General features: G+C 38.7%; 1 protein-coding gene across 1 annotated transcript in view; it reads right to left on the reverse strand.

Moving 5' to 3' along the window:
* Positions 1–16,316, reverse strand: part of CUNH16orf87 (chromosome unknown C16orf87 homolog) — a 33,019-nt gene extending 16,703 nt beyond the window's left edge. The window contains exons 1-2 of the mRNA XM_004704700.2: positions 16,193–16,316; positions 8,503–8,599 (exon numbers count right to left, since the gene is read on the reverse strand). Of these exons, the coding sequence (XP_004704757.1) occupies positions 8,503–8,599; positions 16,193–16,258 (163 nt within the window). The 5' untranslated portion in view covers positions 16,259–16,316. The remainder of the gene's footprint in view (positions 1–8,502; positions 8,600–16,192) is intronic.
* Between the last annotated feature and the right edge of the window lie 4,922 nt (positions 16,317–21,238).

A 21,238-nucleotide genomic window follows, 5' to 3' on the forward strand; every position in this document is an offset into this window, starting at 1 on the left:
AGTGGAGAGAAAATGTTTTGAGAATGATGAGGGCAATGAATGTACAAATGCGCTTTACACAATTGATGTGTGTATGGATTGTGATAAGAGTTGTAGCGGCCCCTAATAAAATGATTAAAAAAAAACAAAACAATTTCTGAAAATGTTTATCCACAAACAAAACACACCTGTACCCAACCACCACGTCCATGCTATATAAGAGAGAGCGGTTACCCCTGGAATACAAAGAACATAGCTACAACAGTATAGCAGTTCTGAGACCAATAAGTCTTAGTTAGAATACACCAGAAGACACTATGTAGAATATCTTTAAATGAATATAACTGTCATTACATAAACCACATGAATAAGGAGTGATTATCCCTGGCATACAAAGAACATAGCAACAACAGTGCAGCAGTTCTGAGACCAGTAAGTCTTAGTCAGAACATGTCCAAAGACACTATGTAGAATAGTTTTAAATGAATATAACTGTTATTACATAAACCACATGATTAAGAACTTAAAAGTTCAGAGATGATATAGTGAAATAAGCATTTTTTCAATAGAAAGCAAGAGAAATTATATTAAGAACCACAGTCCATATTTATATATATGAAGGTATAGTAATTTAAAGCAATTGGCATGTAAGAAACAAAGCTTTCTGAAATAATAAAATCAAAACTCTATTGTTAAGTAAATTAATGTCACTTTGGGCTTATAAAAAGTACTGGCAATAATAATTTCTCCATTATTTTTTTATTAAATGTGGATTTGTCATATATAAGGTGCTCTGATGGCTCTGGGGATTAGGCTGCTAACTACAAGACTAGTAGTTCAAACCCACCAGTTGCTCTGTTGGGAGAAAGATGAGGCTATCTATTCCTGCAAAAATTTAGGCTGGAAAATCCTCTATAGAGTTGTTATGAATTGGAACTGACTTGATGGGTGGTTGTAAACCTTCACCCAATAAAAGAAAATTTTCAAAAACTGAAAAACAAACAAAACAAAAAAAACTACCACCAACAACCAAAGAAAACAGATTGCTTCACAATTACAAAATGGGCAGGCATTTATTTGACTAAGTTTAATCTAAAGTTTATCCTTGCTGAGAAATATAGTTAAAATACTAACAACTCTAATTTATCAGTTTTGAATTCGTATATAGAATTTCATATCATTTTTTATAATTAAAAATGTTTAAATAGTTATCTCTCTAGTTATTCAATGCAATGTTTCAGTAACAGTGCAGATACTCTTAATTTTAGAAAATACAATGATTTCCTATTACCCTTTCTAAAATCTCTTTGAATTAACAATTTTAAGACAATCTCAAGATCATTTTAAATTCAACATTTAAATTTAGAAATACAATCCTACATGATGTAGACATTTAATTCTATATCTAAAACAAAACAATAAAAACAGCATAAAACAGTTAAACACCACATATCTAACTCATTTGGGAAGGGTCAAAGAATAATTAATCACCTCAAGGAAGATATTTGCATTTGTACAAAAATATTGAGTTTTTCTTAACACAACAGTATTTTTTTAATCATTTTATTGGGGGCTGGTACAATTCTTATCACAATCCATACATACCATCAATCATGTCAAGCACATTAGTACATTTGTTGCCATCATCATTCTCAAAACATTTGCTTTCTACTTGAACCCTTAATATCAGCTCCTCATTTCCCCCTTCCCTCCCCACTCTCCTCTCCCTCATGAACCCGATAGCTTATGAATTATTATTATTTTGTAACACAGCAATATTTTAGCACTCATTTCTTACTCTCACCCAAAGTAATTCTAAACTTCTAAATTTTCCTCAAAAAAGGGTCAAAAGGGACATTCAAATTATTAAAATATTACATTTAGACTTAACTATGCCTGTCATAGTTTTACAATGCTAACTGTCTGATAACAGGGCTATTCATATGCCTCAACTATGATTGAAGGGTATTCACTGGAGGCTTATCTATGTGTGGGCCCTGCAAATGGGTTTTGGGTTTCCACTGTCATCTATGGATGTTCACAATTTATCTGATACCATCCCTCTGGCATGGTTCTTCCATTTGGATTTTGTTGACATCTCACTTAGATGGCTGCTTGTTTGAAGATAAGCCTTGAAGACCCCAGACACTATTCTTTCTGATAGCCAGGCACTGTCTGGTTTCTTCGCCACATTTTGCTATAGAACTCTATCTTCGGTGATTTCTTCATGAGGATGAGCATCAATAGGGCCATATCTTAAGAGCCAACTGTTTACATACTTGGTTTAGAAGTGCAAGCCCAAAATCCATTGATGCATCTATGGTTTATATGTCTCTGGTTCACCTCTAAGGTGACCAGACGTCCCAATTTTTAACAACTTTTCGCATGTCCTGCGGCATTTTTAAAAAGTTCCGATTTTTTGAAAGAATGCACGACAAGTAGGGTATACGGTTTTCTGCTGCCATGTGGCTATTTCGCCAGGATATGAGTTTTATTAATAGTGTCCCGCTTTACCAATGTTACAATCTGGTCACTTTACCTTAGACCCATCACTGTCATGTGAAAGAACATTATCCCTCATTCCCCTGGGGCATCACTTCCATTGCCATCAAGTAAGGCAATGCTGAATCACAGTGAACTGTGTTTCCAAATCTTCACAGGAGTAGAAAGCCTCATCCTTTCCCCTAAAGAATTGGCTGGTGGTTTCAAACTGCTCACTTCTCAGTTACCATCCCAATGAGTAACCATTATGTATTGATAGTCATTGATTTAACTAACATTTTCAAAATATGCATAATAGCAGTTTGAGCCCATTTTAAAACATTTAAAGGTGATTTATACTTGTAGTATTAAATCAGCAAATGCTTTAGTGGATCACTAGATAGTAAGAGTAAAGAAAGACTTGCTTGCATAATGAAAAGTTTGGAAGAAAAAATATTAAAAATAAAATCAAAGCCATAAAAGGTATTTTAAATTTTTAGTGGGCTGAAACTTTTTCTTAATGTATCACTGTATACATTTTGGGGCAGCAGGGGAAAAAAAGTTAGGATGAATAAATTTATCTTGGTTTGAAATGTTTGAAATCATGTTTTTGTTTTAACTTTTTAAATGTCAATTAGGTGGAGGTTTGAAGAGGTCATAGCTTCATGGTCAGTAATTTGTGCACATTCTGATTCAACCGGCTGTTGCAGTCCCTCAGTGCACCATCACGTACCCCACACCTCCCTGTCTTTCCTGTCTCCACCCCCCTTCTTTCCTAGTCCTCTGACTCTGTCCTTGGGTAAATGCTGCCCTTTTTTCTTCTTAAATGGTTGATCATTCTAATGCGGAGGTGGGTTCAATGCCACAGTAAGCCTGGTCTCTTTACGGTTAGAAATTTTGTTCCACAGATGTCTCTCACTCTATCCAAGGCACTGTCTAGTCTCATGGTTGTGGAGACTGATGTTTATGTGGTCAATGAATACACTGGACTTTACGGTTTGTCTTTAGATTTTCATCAGTCTTCTTTCTTCCAGATGAGAGGCCAGTAGTTGGACCTCAAATGGTTGCTCAACGTGTTTTTCAAGACTCTAGTGGCTACCCACCAAATTAAGAGGTAGAACATTAAAAATTCATGTTTTAAAAGATACTAGTTATTTTTTTGAAATTTTTATGGGAATGGTATGGAAATTTACAAAGTTTTCCATCCAGCAATTCATATATTTTCTTATGTCGTTGATTATAATCCCCACAATTTTTCATCATTTCTCACTTCTACCCTGTTTTGTCTCCATCTTCTATGATCTGCTAACCCTCTCTGCCTTCTGCCTTCTTCAGCAGATGCTGACCTTTGACCCTGTATGGTTAATTTTTCTGAGGAGTGCACACTTCCCTAGTGTTATTGCTCCACTTGCAAACCTATTGCTTGGCTGAAAATTGAGCCACAGCATTAAGTTCAGTTCTAGGCCTGAAACGTAACTAAGGCCAAAGTTTTAGAGGTCCCATCGTTATCTATCCAGCCAATAAACCTGGTCTTTTTTTATTATCTCATACATTTTTCTCCAACTCTTTCTAAGGCCTTTTAATGTGACCCCTTTTACAGTAGATAGTAGTGGCAGGTAGGTTTGTTGTGCCAACATGGCCAATGAACACATGTGAGATTAGTTGAAGGGCAGAGAGATGAATGGCTCAGCAAGCCTCATCTCTTGCTCTTTGATCATCAGACGAGTGTGCGGATGCCTTGCTTGTTCTGTGCCTCCATTTGCAAGCTACACTGTGTGACGCTGTAACTTGAGGTTCCTTCAAGACCTGCTTCGCCACTCTACTGAAGGTACATCTCGAGCTGAGGGCTGTCGGACCTTGTCATCTGGCTGACCGTTGGTGACCTGCTTGCTGTTTGCTGCCTATGGCTGGATAGCCTGAATTGCTCCATGGAGGACTGACTACCCCACGGCCCTCAAGACTTGAAGGGCTGCCAGTGTACTAGCTGTCTCACAGAAGTGAGTTTCACTGAGCCATTTATACTGCTTTATAGATTAACTGTTTATTTCTTATGTTATCTATCTATATAAATATATACAAAATTATTAGTGTCCTGGTTTTGTTTCTCTAGAGAACCATGTCTAACACAGGTAGCAAGGCATCATCTAGTGCTTTTGTCTCAGGGTCCTGGAGGCTGAGATTCACATGATCCATTGGTCCTTTCGACTAACTATTTCCATAGATTGGTAATTTTCTCTAGGAGCCTTAGTGGCCTAGTGTGTTATGCATTGGGTTGCTAACCACAAGGTTAACAGTTCAAAACTACATGCAGCTCCTTGGGAGAAAGGTGAGGCCTTCAACTCCTATGAAGATGGACTGTCTCGGAAACCCACAGTGTCAGTTCTGCTCTGATTTATAAGGGCACTGAGTTGGAGATTGGCTTAATGGTGCTAAGTTCAATTTTCTTTTTTTTTAGTTCAATTTTCTTCATTCTTCTTTGTGCTGGACAGAGAGAGAGATCAGTAATTGTATCTTAGATCACAACTCTAGTTATCATTTTTATACCTTCAAAATAACATACATAGAAATAGGGAGATGGTTAAGTACTCAATTACTAGGCAAAAGACTGACAGTTCGAATTCATGCATAGGTGCCTCAGAAGATAGGCCTGATCATCTGCTTCCTAAAGGTCATAACTTTGAAAATCCTTATGGAGCAGTTAGCCATGAGTCAGAATATACTTGACAGGAACCAGCAACCTAGCAATTAATAGTATGTAACTATTTAGAACTCAGTCAAGCTGAAAATATTTTTAATATTTAATAAATTTGGTAACAAATCGATTTGGTAACAATTCTTTTTGCCTCACTCATGCAAGTCACTGTAACAGTCATGACAGTGAGTGTTAATGAACTAAATTCTTCAGTTAAAAGGCAAGAGAGTCGCAGAATGGATTAAAAACAAAAAAGCTTTAGCTGTCTGGGGCCTCCTGCTAGTCCACATAATGTTGCAGATTAGTTTTTCTATTTCTACAATGAAGATAGCTAGAATGTTTATCAAGATTGCATAAAATATGTAGATCATTGTGAGTAGTACTGACATAACAATATTGTATTTCCATTCCACGAACAAGAAGCATCTTTCCACTTAGATAAATCCTGTTTAATCTTTTTCAGCAATTGGTTTTTAATGTATAAGTCTTTCATGTCCCAAGTTAGAGTTAGTACCTAAATTTAGTACCTCTGTTCTCTTGTAATTCAATATGGAACGTCTGGAGTCTTAAGAGTAAAAATGAAAATGAGAATGTCAAATTCTTATGGACACCAGCTTGCCTGGAGCTCTGAGGGTTGGAAAAAAACCCTGAAACTACTGCCCTGAAATAATCTTTAAACCTTAAACCAAAAATATTCCCTGATATCTTCTTAAAACCAAACAACACCTACCCACTGCCCATCTTCTGATCAAGTGGTTTCCAATTCATAAGGAGAGTATATATCTTTATAAGAACAAACAGCCTCATCTTTCTCCCACAGAGCAGGTGCTAGGTTTGAACTGTCAACTTGCAGTTAATCATCCAATGCTGACATGACAGTACCAGCAGAATAATTTACTATAAACAGTAAAAGTTAACTGTTCTTATAAGAGCTATCTATATAAGATTAAAGTGACAATAGCAACAAAATATTGGATAGGAATCTTACTAAATTTAACAGGAGGAATAACTCAGAAAAAGAGGATGAGAATGGTTACACGATTCAAAAAATTTAATCTGTCACTGAATCAATGGTACACGTAGAAACTAATGTTGAAATGGTGTATGCTTTGTTGTATATATTCTCAAAAATAAATAAAATTATATTAAAAAAATACTAAATGAATCTTCATTTCAGGGTCCCCCAGATCAAAATCAAACTCTAAGTGACTAAGATTCAAGAACCGTTTTTCAACAAGCTATCTGTATTTCTATATAGCAACTCACTCCCATAAAACCCATTCTGACTCATAGTGACCCTACAGGGCAGGGCTTCAAGGTCTAACTCTTTTTTTAGTATATGTGCTGCCGAAGCGAGCACATCAAGGTCTAACTCTTTAGAGGAGCAGAAAGCTTTATCTTTCTTCTCAAGAGCATCTGGTGGTTTCAAACTGCTGACCTTGCAAGTTAGCAGCCTGTCTTTAAGAATCAATAGGATTTAGATATCCTCATGATGAAAGGAAATAGAACTACAGCAGAAACAGAATTAAACCTTGTGACTTCTAAAGTGACAAAGAATAAATAGACCTCTCACCAGTATAAACATAGATAATTCTTGAATCACCTACTACTATAACCACTCTCTAAGTCAGCATCCTTTTAGTTATCTAATTGCAAGTCTGCTTCCATCTTTGCACCCTCTAAAAAATTCTCTACCCAGCAGTCAGAATGATCTAAAAATGTAAATTAGAACATGCCATTTCCCTTTCCCCCTATTACAGCATCACATTTTATGAGTAAAACCCTTAACTTTTATTCTGGTTTACAAAGCACTATAGAATTTGGCCCTTTGACCTCACCTCTTTTCTCCTCTGTCGTGATAGCAATCCACTGGTCATTTTTGTTCCTAAAACATGCAGTTTCCAGCCTTAGAACATTTGTTCATCAGTCAAGAATGTTCTTCTCTCTGATCTTCTCAAGGATCACTCTGCCTTCCTATTCAGCCTTTAGCTTAATGCCATCTCCTCAGGGAGGTCTTCTCTAACCACCCAATCAAAAGTAGCCTTCCAATTACAAGCTGGAAGCACTACATTTTAATATCCTACAAGGCATTTATCACAAACTGACCTTTTCCCTACTTATTTGTTCACTGTTTATCGTCCTCTCTCACCAGAATGTAAGCTCTAGGACTTGTCTTGGTACTAGAGTCACATTTAATGCGCAAGGTTTAGAATAAAACAAAAATCCAAACCCACTGCACTGACTCCAACACATGTTTCAAAGTAGGGCTACGTTCCATAGGGTTTCCAATGGCTGTAATTTTATGGAAGCAGTTCTTCAGGTCTTTCTTGTATAGCACTGCTATGTGGATTCAAAATGCCAATCTTTCAGTTAGTAGCTGATCACAAACCATTTGCTCTACTCAGGGACTTTCAGGCTTAGGATAGTGCCTGGCTCAGTACATATTTGTAATGAACCTACTCTTGCTTTGGGATGACTACTTTATGTAGTTCTGATTTTATCAAAGAAAAAATAACAAAATTTACTTTTTCCTAAATACCAGCCAATGAACACACCCAATGTGTCCGCCCACATTAATGGAAGAGGAAAAATTCAAAGTAATAGCCAACAATAGTTTAGTTATTCCAAATCACAAAATTATGGAAAATAACCAAAATATCTGAAATTTGTATTTATAGCAAAACCAAGTTCCTTTTTTCCACAGTCCTGAGGTTAAAACAAAAATAAAGACTTGAAGGTTTAACCAGCACTGTGCAGGAAAACTCCCAAATATCCATCAACAAGTGAATAGGTAAACAAAGTGTACAATGAGTACTATTACTAAGCAAAAGCTATAAAAAAGAATTAACTATTATTGATACATATAACAATATAAATGAATACCAATTAATTATGTGAGAGTCATTTTCAAAAAAGGGTACAGACTATATGATTCCATTTCTATAAAGTTCTAGAATATGATGGAAAGTAGATCAGTGGTTTCCTGGGGTGAGGGTAGCAGGTAGGAAATTACAAAGGAAAAAGAGGAAATTATATGCATTTTATTGTATGTCAATTATATTTTAATAAAATTTTTTTTAAAGGCAAGAGTAGGTCACTCCCTTGCTTCGAACCCAATGGCTAGACCATCCAATAAAAAAATTATTTTTGAAGTTTTACCAGTATTGTGGAAAAAGTAACATTTAAATTTAAACTTTAAATTTAAAGCAGACCAATGTCAAGAGCTGTTTACAGTAACTGATAAACAGATTTAAATTTTTAACTTCATTAGAAAAAAATAATAGTAATTTCAAACACTTAAAATTTTTTTATCCAAAAGCCAAAAAATGCAGTAAATTCTCACAAATTACCTGTAGAAGGTGATGATTTCTCTGAGTGTCTTGCATTTAAAAGTTTTCTGCTAATAAATATGTAACCACAGGGACATGATTTACATGCAACAGGAACCTATAGGATAGAAAAGAAAAAAAAGATGGCAACTATTTTTCTATTAAACCTTTTAAGTGTTTTTATGGTCTTCTTAACTCAGTGATAACCTACATTAAGTATTTAAATCCCACCTCTGTATACCAATGCATTTGAAAAAGTATTGCATGCTTTACATGTTCACATTTTACTAGTGCTTAATAATATAAGGTGGGGCTTCAAATCATTCATTAAAAAAATGCCATGAAAAGATCATGGAAATTTCCCACAAACTCCCTGAAGCTTTCTTGTGCATGCCTACAGTAAAAATGAGGTAAAATGTGTGCTCTTCAGCTGATTCTACTGAATAGCAACCTTACAGAACAGCACAGAACTGCCGAATATGATTTCTGAGGCTGTAAACCTTAATGGTAGCAGATTATCTATCTTTCTCCCAGTCTAGTGGCTTCAAAAACCAATCTCACTGGCACTGAGTCAATGCTGACTCATGGCGATGCCCTGTGGATTTCTGAAACAGTAACTGTTTCTGGGAGTAAAAAGCCGAGTCTCCTGTGGAGATGCTGGTGGTTTTGAACTGCCAACCATGGGACCGCAGCCCAACTCGTAACTACTACACCACCAGGGCTCCTACTGGTTTTAAACTACCAATCTTTCAATTAGCAACCTAACACTACAGAGTAGCCAATAGAAAACTACTAGTATAATAGGACTAGAGGTTGAGGAGGAAGGGAAAGGGGTGTATGTGGTAATTACATAATCTGGTGTCAACTTGCGAAAGGGTGGCGTCTAGCCTGTCAATCAGGTTGCAGCTTGATGACCTCATTTGGAGGCGCCACAGAGACAAATAGCTCACTGGAGGCCAGATACATACAGACTTCGCTTGTCTTCCTGTGAGACATTCCTACTGATAAGTCACATGGGGCACACTGTTGGAGTCAGAGCCTGGAGCTGGAGAAGCCACGTGGAGACCCTTGCCAGCGCTAAGATGCTTCCATTGCCACTGGATCCACAAGACTTTCCACCCAACTGGCCTGTGGTCTTCCTGCATTCGGAGTCATTGCATGTTTTGCATGAGTCTGAAGCGGAATTTATAGTTTGGTATCGGGCATATGGGCCAATATTGAACTTATGGACTTGATCTGGACTGGGCTGAAGTGTTTTCTTACTGTACAATTTCTCTTTATATAAAGCTCTTTCTTACTCACATGAGTGTCTCTGGATTTATTTCTCTAGTCAACCCAGAGTAACACAGGGAATTGGGGGGAGGTGGGGGTCTATTTCCTAAACTGTTTGATAGCAGCTTATTGTATAGAACAGAATGACAAACTGGAAAAGGGTGACTGGTTTAAAGCTGCGAGATTTCCTAACCATTAGATTATAAAAGCTTAACTGTAAAGGTTAAAATAGAAATGGAGAAAAGGTAATCTGATACATTTCAAAATAAGAAAACAAGATTTGGACCCACAATGACTGTTAGAATACGTGGAAATTTTAATGGCTCTAGCGTGATAAGGAAAGATGCCCAATACCACTGACAAAAAAAGAATAGTTTATGACAATCACAGGGGCAAAAGCATACTAACAAGCGAAAAAAAATAAGTGAATGGAGTTAAGACCTAGGTAAGTTCTTTTAGCCTCAGTTCCACGAAAAAGCTTGAACAAAACATTTGAGAGTGCTATAAAATATTTACAGCTCCTTTCTCTTTTCAAAAGAATGCTGGTGATGCAGTGGTTTAATTGCTCAGCTGCTAACATAAAAAAGGTCCATGGTTGGAACCCACCAGTTGATTTGTGGGAGAAGGGTCCTGGTAATCTGCTTCTGAAAAGATTGGCATAGTACTTCACAGAAACAATGTTCTATGTTCTATTTCGGTGAGTAGCAACTGGCATCTTTAAAAGCATTTTAGCAGCCATTTAAAGTGCAACTATTGGTCTCTCCCTGTCTCGAAGAAAGAAGAGTGATGAAAATCAAGACATAGGGAAACAATCAGTTCAATGGCATTATGGATCCTGAGATCAGAAGAATCACATGGCAGCTACCACTACAAACTGTTCTGAAAAGGATCATATCAATGTCTTGGATCACTTAAAGCTCATTGCAATCAAGTTGATTCTGATTCATAGTGACCCTATGGGTACAGTGGGAGAAAAATGGGAAACAAAACTCAAAATGAAAATCTAACTTGTCCTTGCGCCTGACTGCACGACGGGCAAGGCTTAGTGAGTGGCCGGGGTTAAAAAAAAAGAACATCTAACTAGTCAAACAAGACTGGTGGGAACCTCAAGACTATGGTCCATAGTCACCCTTCAAGTCTGGAACTGAACTCACCCCATGTTAGAATAATCAATCAAAAGGGCAGCATTTATCCAAGGCCAAAATTCAAAAGGCCATGAAAGGAGGAATGGAAAGAGGAAATGCGGGGAAGAAGTGGGATAAATGATGGTACACTGAAGCAAGTGCAAGGGAGAGTTGAAAAAAATGTGTATGAACTGTTGAAGGTAAAACTGGGATCTACTCTGTAAACCATCATCTAACTGCAGAATAAAACGTTTAAAAAATAAAAATGAAAAGATTATAATATTGGAAACCCTACAGCAACAGTTCTACTCTAACCTTTGGGGTTGCTCTGAACTGGAATCAACTCTAACAGCTAAGGGTTTTGGGGATTTGGTTCTGTTTCAAGCAATGTATGAGCCCAAACATCAACCTCAAATGTATTAAAAATAACTGGGAACAATTTAAAGAAATTTTCTCTATCACCATATCACTAATATCACCCTTAACGAGCCATGAAATCAAGACGTATTTACCAAACGGCAGGTATATTCTCAATGAGAGTGTTCTGATTAACTACAGAAAATTGCAGTTCCCTTTGTAAAAATAAATTCAATTCGCCTATTGTTCTGATTATAGAAAAGTTTAATTATAAAGCTTTTTATTCATATATGTACAGAATGATTCATAGTCTAGAATAAAAATTAAGGTCTAATTAAACTAATTGAAATTTTGGCAGAATAGTTCCTTCGTTTTGCATAAAAATATTGACGGGATCTCGTTTGTATTTGATAATAATGGCAGTCTCATAAAAATAACTTATTTCCAGATATGCCCCAAATTTTGCTTTATTAAGCATGTGATATAGTTTCTTCCAACCATGACTGATAACTTAATGTTGGGCATTTTTAATAGTGTAAAATCTGTCCTAAGCTGATATGTTAGTCTTTAATTTCACATTGCAGTATATTAATATGGCTCTTCTAGCTACAGTCCTCTATTTTGTAATGTACTACGAATCCTAGGTTCTATGCCCATAGTGATGTTGTCATATTGAGTGTCTATTATGCTAATTAGAATGGAATGTATTCTTGATTTACCACCCCAGTGGAAGGTATATGACTGTCACCAATGCCCTTAGTTTCCTTAGGGGTGTGGCCTTTATCCAATATAAAGAAATGTTTGGCAAAGTACTCTCCCTTGCTCTGGATCCGGCATCTATCCTGTCTTTGTATCTGACCTCTGACCTCTATTTGAGTCAGTAGCCTATCAACTGACCTAATTTGCTACCTTCCAAAGTCTTGTGGTCAGCCATCTGACCTGCTAATTTTGGTTTACCAGCCCCTGTAGTCACATTGGTCAGAAGAGGCCTCCAAACTTACACTTGACCCAGGGATTTGTGATTTGTCAATCTCTACAACTATGTGAGGCATTTCCTTCATGAGTTATATGACACATTACAATGAATTAGAGAATCCTAAAGACTGGAGGGTGACGGAATGGCACTGCTAACCACAAGGTCAGTGGTTCAAACTACCTACTCTGAAGGAGAAAGAAGACACTTTCCATTCTTGTAACGGTTTACAACCTCAGAAACACTAAGGAGCCAATCAAAAGGTTGAATCTACTCAATGGCAGTGGGAGTTTACCATGGTGCCAAGAGAGTGATGAGAAAGAAAAGCAGTTGCTATCAAAGATAATGGCATGGTATAGCAGTGCTTGGAAAAGTTGGACATTTGGGACATTCCTAACCACCACTCATAGAGGTGGAGCCTTGTATGGATCCTTCTAAAAGAAATTATTTATGTACACATCTTCAAAGAAGCCTACCTCAAAGGTACTAACTCATTTCCTAAATACACCATTAAAGACACTGCACAGTATTATTAACTGTTTTAACATTAATGCTATCCAGAAAACAGGATGTTCATTTAACAGTTCCTGAGTACAGCAAATATTTTCATACTGCTACTAACTGTCCATACACTTAAAATAATAGTTCTCTGTCTTATACACAATAAGTTGTAGCAAAGAGTTAACAGATTATGCTGGAGTTAAATGAGAAATACACATTTGGCTTTGGGATCCAGATGCATAAACATCGACTAATGTTTTAGGCTCAAGAAACGCTCAGGTGTCTGAGATAATTTATTCTACAGCCTGTTTCCTTAAGGAAAATTATTACTTCCTTCAAATTTCAGTTGATAATGCTGCAGACAGTAATGAGTTCTAAAGCTATACTTTTATCATTTTTAAACTAAAAATTCCAAAGTATTTTATTGATGGTTTATTATGGGTATACTAGATCAATCATTCCTTGAAAGTGTATTTATTTAAAATGCTTCTAGGCTTTACAAGTATGTAAATATCTATAGTAAAAAAATGTGGTCCTACAGCTATCACTGACTTAAAAGGCTCTAAAACACATGACAGAGAACTTATTTATAGTCGTTGCTGCTTCACAGAACCCAAATAGCAGATGTTTTGGAATTACATTAAAAAAAAAGTCTACTGGCATCAATTTTATTCTGACTCATAGCCACTGGCAGCAAAGAACTACGCCAGTTTTTAACTCTCTAAATCCTCACTAGGGCAGTGAATATGAACTGCTGATCTTACGTTAAGTACCCACTGTACGTTAGTAGGCCCCAATTGAGGACTACAAAAGAGACGTTATATAGCATCTGAAAATCTGTTTTGCTGATCTCTGTCCTTGTTTTAAAAGACACAATGTACACATAATACACATACATCATACTATATCAATTCAACTGAAGAAATTCCAGTTGATTTTACATTTATGTATAAACTATAAATCCTAATTAATAGTATTCAGGCAAGTTAAAATCACAGCACTATTTTAAGATGTTTTAAAAAGTGTATATATATGTCAAATATAATATAGTCCCACTTACATAAAATATCTAGGCTGAGAAAATGCATAAACAAGAGTTATGAGACCTTGAGGGGAGGAGAAATGGAAATTTTTACTTAAGGGTACTGGGTTTCTATTTGGGGTGATGAAAACGTTTGGAATTGGAGGTGATGTTTGCACAACATAGTGAATGTAATTAATGTCACTGAATTTACACTTAAAATGGTTAAAATGACCAAATTTTTGTTATACACATTTTACCACAATGTATTTTAAAGTCTTTATGGATTATAACTTTTCTAGATTGTAATTACAAACTTGTCATTTTAAATCAAGATAAAGCTAATTACAATAAAAAAATAATCTATTTTCTTCAGTATGTCCTATTTTTTTCAGAAAAATCAGTTAAAAATCACCAAATATGTGAAGTGAGACATCAGTCAGTGTAAGACATGAAAAAATAATTAAAAAATTATCAAGAGATCATGAGGGATGGATGGTGGGGGAGGGACCAGAAAAAATGAGAAGCTGATACTAAGGGCTCAAGTAGAAAAAAATGTTTTGAAAATGTTGATGGCAACAAATGCACAAATTTGCTTGACACAATGGATGTACTGTATGGATTGTGATTAAGAGTTTTATAAAGCTCCCAATAAAATGATTTTTTAAAAAAGAGCCACCAAATATGTTAGTCTTCATGTTATATTATTCAAAGCATTTAGTAAAGGACATATCAAATCAACATGTACTATTTAGTTGGTTTTAAATAAAAGAATACATATGTGCCTGTAACAAAATTAATGGAATCCTTCTGACTAAAATGCTGATGTTTTGTTGAAATGTTGTAGGGATTTCTACAAGTTTATTTTCCATTCCTCTTACTTTTAGCCAGGGTATTAAAAACAGGTTTTTTTGTTTTTCCTTTTCTCCTGAAGTTACTTTATGCCAAGTAAAACAAGGTCAGGGTTTAAAATGATTTGTGCCTTACTGTAACAGGAATGCAAAATGCATTCCAGGTAAACCATACACTTCTAAATCATTAACCAGAACAAATGGAAATGATTTAAATATTGTTAACAATCTCCTGAAAAGAAACTTAAATGTTCAAGTCCCATTTTGTCAGGATTTGATCAATTTAATTAATAATAAGAATAAAGATAACGCTTTACTTTGAAAAACATGGCTAACTTGTTTTTAAATTGCATACTGGTGGAGTTTAACAAACTGTTGTGCCTTTCTCTGAGCTGCTTTTCTACTACTGTCCATAAAAGATACTGAGTAAAACATGTAACAGATCTGGCCAACCCACCAGACTGCTCCCTCTAAAAGGCAATAAATTCTGACAAAAAAAAAAAAAGTCCCCAGTCATTCCAAATGACTCCCTTGATTTTTCAAAAAGGGATGGGGTGAGGGGGTGGGGAGTAGGGAGGAGGGAGTGGTAGTCATTTTGGGGGAAAAAATGAAAGCGTAAAGGGGAAAATACATTTGTATGAGACTAAGGCCTTACAGATGGCTTTGAGTTTTAGCTCATTAGCTGGAAGGCTTAAAGGAATATCTTATTTATTCTAGTTAAGGAATCTTTTACCTTAAACGAAGGAAACAGCAAAATGGGATTACAAAAATTCAGCTAAGATATGAATTCAGCATACATAGCAGTCATTCGATATTCACGAAAATACATGTAATCTTTTTAAAGATCTGGAGGCAAGAATGCTAAACTCCTAAGAATCAAAATTTATAATAGTGGATGCTGGGGGTGGGGGGGTGCTATAATGAGGACGTTATTCAATAATGTTCTATTTAAAACTGAATGAATTTACATGTGTATATAATATCAAAAATAAATATACTTAGAAAAATGTACTAATTCATTTAGGTAAAAAATAACCAAATTTACAAAACTTATTTTGTGTTGTTCCCTTTTTTGGGGTCACATTTAAGGCTGCCAAGTAGCTGTGGGAAGCGGGTGGGGACACTTCAGAGAGGATCCACCGTGCTCCTCTGAAACGGAACAAAGCAGCCCTTTCGAGGGAGGACGGGGCTTCTCGGGGCCAAGGGCCTGGACTTCGAGTACAGCACACCGGGCATGCGAGCCGGAGCTCAGGGAACTGGAAGAGGTCGGCCACTTGGGCGGCTGTCACCCGGTCCCGGCGAGGCCACTCGGCGAGGGTTCCGACAGGGAGTCCCCTCCCGCGCCGTCGGGCCACCGCACGAGGGAGCCGCCCGTCCGGCCGCAGCCCAGCGGACACCGGCCGGGCAGCGAGCGGCCGCGGGGCGTTTCCTGGCAACTCGGCGCAGCCTGCCCGGCTCCGGACTCTCACCCGGAGGAGCTGCCCCCACGCTCCGCCGCCGGGACCCCGGCGAGGCGGCCTTTCTGGAGCCAACGGCCCGCAGGCAACGTCCGCCCGCCCGCGCGCCCGCGCGCCGGCCCCTCCGCCTCGCGTGCACGGCCCCCGGCGCCCACCTGTTGGTCGCACTCGGGGCATGACTTGGTGGCCATCTTCACTTTCTTGGCCCGAGTTGCAGACATCCTCCTCTCCCCTCGGCGGCGACGGCGGCAGCTCGGCTCCTCCCCTCGCGCCTCAGCAGCCGGGTCCCAGCCCGCCCCGTCGCCGCAGGGTCGGACCCAGGCTCCGGTGGGCGCGCGCGTGCGCGAGCTCGCACGGAGCCTGCGTGCCGAGGGGGCGGGGCGCCGCGTTTGCGGGCGCCGGGCGGCGGCACGCGCTCCCCACGCGGGCTTCCGCCCCACACGCCGACCGCCCTGGATCTGCTCGGGAGCCTCCAGTGACCAGACCGCCTCGGAGGCTCCACATGACAATGGCCAGCTTCTGAAGGACAGCGCGAGGGCGGGGCTAGAGCGGGACGACGCTGACGGGCGTCTCGCTCGACCAACGAATTCACCGAAAGGGCGGTCGTTGTCCTGGGCACGCCTCCTGGGGGGAGGAGAATATGCGCGTGGAGTGGGCGGGGAAAGGTAAGCCGCTTAGCAAGAAAGCCGAACCCCTTTTATAGCTGCCTTGGAGTGTTTTCTGACTCATAGGAACCGTGTAAGGCAGAGTAGAACTGCCCCATAGGGTTTCAAAGGCTGTAAATCTTTATGGAAGCTGACTGTCACATCGTTCTCGCAAAGGGGTTTGTACGTTGGAACAGTTTTCTGTTAGCAGCTCGGCCACTAGCAGCCTACTGAGTGTCCCTTAAGCCTCAGTGCAGATCCTCAGTACTACAAATCTAATCATTGACTTTTTCTGTGGCTTCCAGATTTAAAAAGAATTCGCTGAAATATTTACTGAGGGACGTTCAATTGTCAGACAAATGTAAATACTACGAGTGCCTGGCTAGCACAAATACAGGAGAAACTGTGAAACTCATTCAAGTGCCTCAGATGACAGTCATAGTGATCCGCTTCTGAAAGGTCAGTCTTGAAAACCTAGTGGTTTAGACAAATTGAGTCTAATATTGGCAACAGAGACTATATTGCTGGGAAGACTAGATCTATTGAATGTCTTAAAAGGCAATATGTATCAATATTTAAAATCTACCTAGCCTTTTAATGGAAATCTAGCCATTTCCATTTCTAAGAATTTGAAATCTATTTTGTGCAAAAACTTGCACACTGCAGCATTATTTGCTAGAAGTAATTTTTATACAAGAAACTGCATGGGAAATTAAGGCATACTTACAATACCAGTATCACTGCAGCTTTTCAAAAGAATAAAATCTATAAAGCAGCCCTGGTGGTAGTGAGTTACAGGTTTGGCGCTAACCAAAAAGGAACCTGTTTAAACCCACCAGCGGAGCCACAGAGAAAAGATGAGGCTTTCTGTTCCTATAAAGATGTACAGCCTTGGAAGCTCAAAGGAGTAGTAGTCTGTTCAACAGGTTGTCTGTGAGCCACAATTGTCTCAGTCGCAGTGAGTTTAGTTAGTTTTGAGATATAATGATTTCTGAGATAAGGCATTAAGTGAAAAAATGTACAGAGCACCTTGTTTGGAATGTAAAGTAAACTTAATATGGAGAGGTAGTTAGTATTGCATATGTATTGACTATCTCAGAAAACACATACAAAAATAAGGGAACTGGAGGGTAGAAGAGAGACTCGACTTTTCATTCCTTTTGTGTTTATATTTTCTACTAGGCCACTCTAGTATCACCTAACACTCCAACCACCCGCCCTGCCATAAAAGAGGTATATAGGTTCTAAAAGATTTTCTTCAGAGGTCTCCTAATCTGAAAGATGAGCTATGCCACAGTGGGATACCTACTAGACAGGTGGGACAGTGTGAGCAAGATAGGCAGGTCAGTAGGTTAGTATTGTGGGCACAAGTACAGGGTAAAGAGGGTTAAAGGTTGGAGAAGTGGCTACATCCAGCTTTGCAAGGCCTTTGGTAACAGAGAAAGGAGTTTGGGCCACAATGTGAGGGCAACATTGTGGGGATTTGAAGTTGGGGAGTAACAGGATCAGATTTGAAGTTCAATAGAATTGTCCCATTAGGGTCCCCAGGTTGTAAATCTTTATTGAAGAACATTGCTGAATCTCCTACAGAGTAGCTGATGAGTTCAAACTGCTAACCTTTTGGTTAGTGAGCAAGCACTTTAACCACTGCACCACCAGTGCTCCTTCCATTTTCTACTAAGTAGTTAACATTTATTTGCCTTGACACTTACAAATTCATTCAACAACTGTTTACTAAGTATGTGCTATATATGGGAGCCCTGGTGGCACAGTGCGTACAAATTGGGCTGTGACCCACAAGGTCGGCAGTTTGGCTCTAAGATAGATAGACAAAGGCTTACTTACGACTCTAGCAAAGTTACAGTCTCAGAAACTCACAGTAGCAGTTCTATCTTGTCCTATAGGGTTGCTGTCTGTTGCCATTGACTCCGTGGTAGTGAGTTTGGTTTGGGGTTTGATACTATATTCTGGGGAATTCCTAAGTGGCACAATCAGTTGACATGCTTGGCTGCTAACTGGAAGGCTAGAGGTTTGATTACACCCACGAGTGCCCCCAAAGAAAGGTCCAGTGATCTACCTCTGAAAAATCAGCACTTGAAAAGTTTATGGAGCACACAGTCTACTCAAACACACAAAGTTACCATGAGTCAAAATTCACTTTATGGCAACTGGTATGAACCAGACCTTGTGTTCTTGAGGGGGAATTAACAAAATAAACTCCTTGCTGCTGTGAATTTTGTAATGTAGTATAAAATACAGATATTAAGCAAATAACCACATAAACATAGGAGTAAGGTGATCAGAATTCTAAAGGATCATATTGGATTTTTACAGCCATTAAGGGAGGGGGGTTTAGCTATGGTGGGTAGAGAAATCAAGGAAAACTTCTCTGAGAAAACGTGTATGAGTCAATGAGAAGAAAGGTAGCAAATGTGATAAAAACTTCAAAATATTTGTGTAAAAATGTAATTAAAAGATACAATTTTTTAAAACTTTATTTCTTAACATAATCTCCATGAAGTTCAAGACACTTTTCTAAGCAATATTACTCATTTAGTCCATCCTAAAGATTTTTTCAGATTAAAAAACAAAAAAGTCCGAAGGGGTCAAATCAGAACTATAAGGTGGATACCTAAAGATTTTCCACAGAAAGTCCCTCAAAATTGCCCTTGGTCAGAAGAATGAGCAGTAGCATGGTCATGGTGGACTCTCTGCAGCTGTGGGCTTCATCATCAACATCCCCCTTGTCCCTTCTTAAAACATCAGGGTTTCTTTGGGGCATTGTTCCCATAAACTTTTCGTAGTACTATATTAATCATTTCACCATTCTTCCACCTATGTTTCCCCATAAATCTGATATCTATTTTTGTTTTAATTTACCAGAATCCCTGTTGGTCTGATAGGGGATTTTTAAAAATGATGTCTTCTCCTTCTTACCACTTCACATTAGATCCTGTTCAGACATTTTATGGCAAGATTATTTTGATGCCATAACTTTAAAAAATCTTTGCATACTTTTTTCATATGAACTTTTTGAATACCCCATGTGGGATATAAAAAGACTTTTCCCCAGCTTTATCTCCCTCAAAGATATGCCAAACATTAGAGGCTGTTTGCCAGCACATGGTGGGAAGTCAGATGCTTAGAGACACCTGGTTCACTATAGGTGGGGCTCACACTCTACTGATAAGGATAGCAATTGTTTCCATGGAGATACAGAGAACAGGTCAAACCTGCTCAGTGACATCCAAAGTTAGGCTGACATCCTGAATCTTGGATCCACCCACCTTGTCACATGTGTACCCCCAATCCCACCCCTTCCTATTGCGTGGTGGATACCCCTAGATCATCCCCCTCCCATTACTGTATTACATATAGTACAACCCCTTCCTGTAATGTGTGTCTTTACCTGTAATTTGGGGCTTGCATGCCCCCCAAAGGTTTCTAACCCTTCGTTAGAAATAAAGAGCTCCCTCTCCCCCGGTGCTCTCTCCCCAAGTCCTCACTCCCTGGTCCCCTCTCCCCTTGTCCTCCTTCCCCTCCCTCTCCTGTCCTCACATCTCCCATCTCCACATGGACCACCAAGTGAGGCTGAGGTGAGCATGCTACCATGAAATGTGTCTGACTCCATTATTTCAATCTATCTTCTATCTCTCATGTTTTCTATGACTTTACTATAATCTTTACTTATTATCACTGTACAATTGCCCCTGCCGGGCCTGTGTTGATTTGTTAGGGGCTGGCTCCCCTGACAACCCCACAAATATCACACATAGAGAACAGTATGGGCAAATGTGCTCAGCTAAGAGGAAGTGAAAGAAGGCTTTGTGCCTGCAGCAACAACAGTAAGAGGGAATCCCAATGCAAGAGTAGGGCTTGCAAAGCAGCAAAAGCCAGGGGGTGTTGAACATACCGAGGACAAGTGGTAGAAGAGTAAAATTTTCACTGGCTTTTTCATTTCTCAATTTACTCAAGATATTTACTATATATTGTTAAAGTGGCTGGAAGTGTTCTAGTCTCACAGTATACAACTCAACCAGGCAGGGGTTTCTCCAATAATATATTATGAATAGAGAAGGATATAGTATATGTACCTAATTGCCATCACGAGCAACAGCCTCCTTTGCTATGAGACCATAAGTGGATGGTGCTTGTCTACCACTACTGAATGTTGATCAAAGATTCTAAAGAAGAATCTTGGTCAAAAGAGGGAATTCAGAACAGAATTTCAGATTCTCAAGGAATCCACACTTTCTGGACCCATTGAGGCTAGATTGAGCCCCCAAACTATTGTGTTGACAGATCTTTAAACCTGAACCAAAATGACCCACTGAAGTCTATTTTAATCCAAATAATAATGTAGCTTAGTTAAGGAAGTCTGATTTATGCTTTTTTGTTGTTGCTATTTTTCTTTTCCCCTCTCTTTTTATTCAATCTTTTTGTATTGTCTCCATTATTATTGCTAGCGTCTGGGGTCTTAAAAGCTTGAAGGTAAACAAGCGGCCATCTAGCTCAGAAGCAACAAAGCCCACATGGAACAACATATCAACCTGTGTG

The sequence above is a fragment of the Echinops telfairi genome, unplaced genomic scaffold, assembly GCF_000313985.2.
Source record: "Echinops telfairi isolate 266 unplaced genomic scaffold, ASM31398v2 ScPeMD7_2291;HRSCAF=2852, whole genome shotgun sequence".
Taxonomy (NCBI): Eukaryota; Metazoa; Chordata; class Mammalia; order Afrosoricida; family Tenrecidae; genus Echinops; species Echinops telfairi.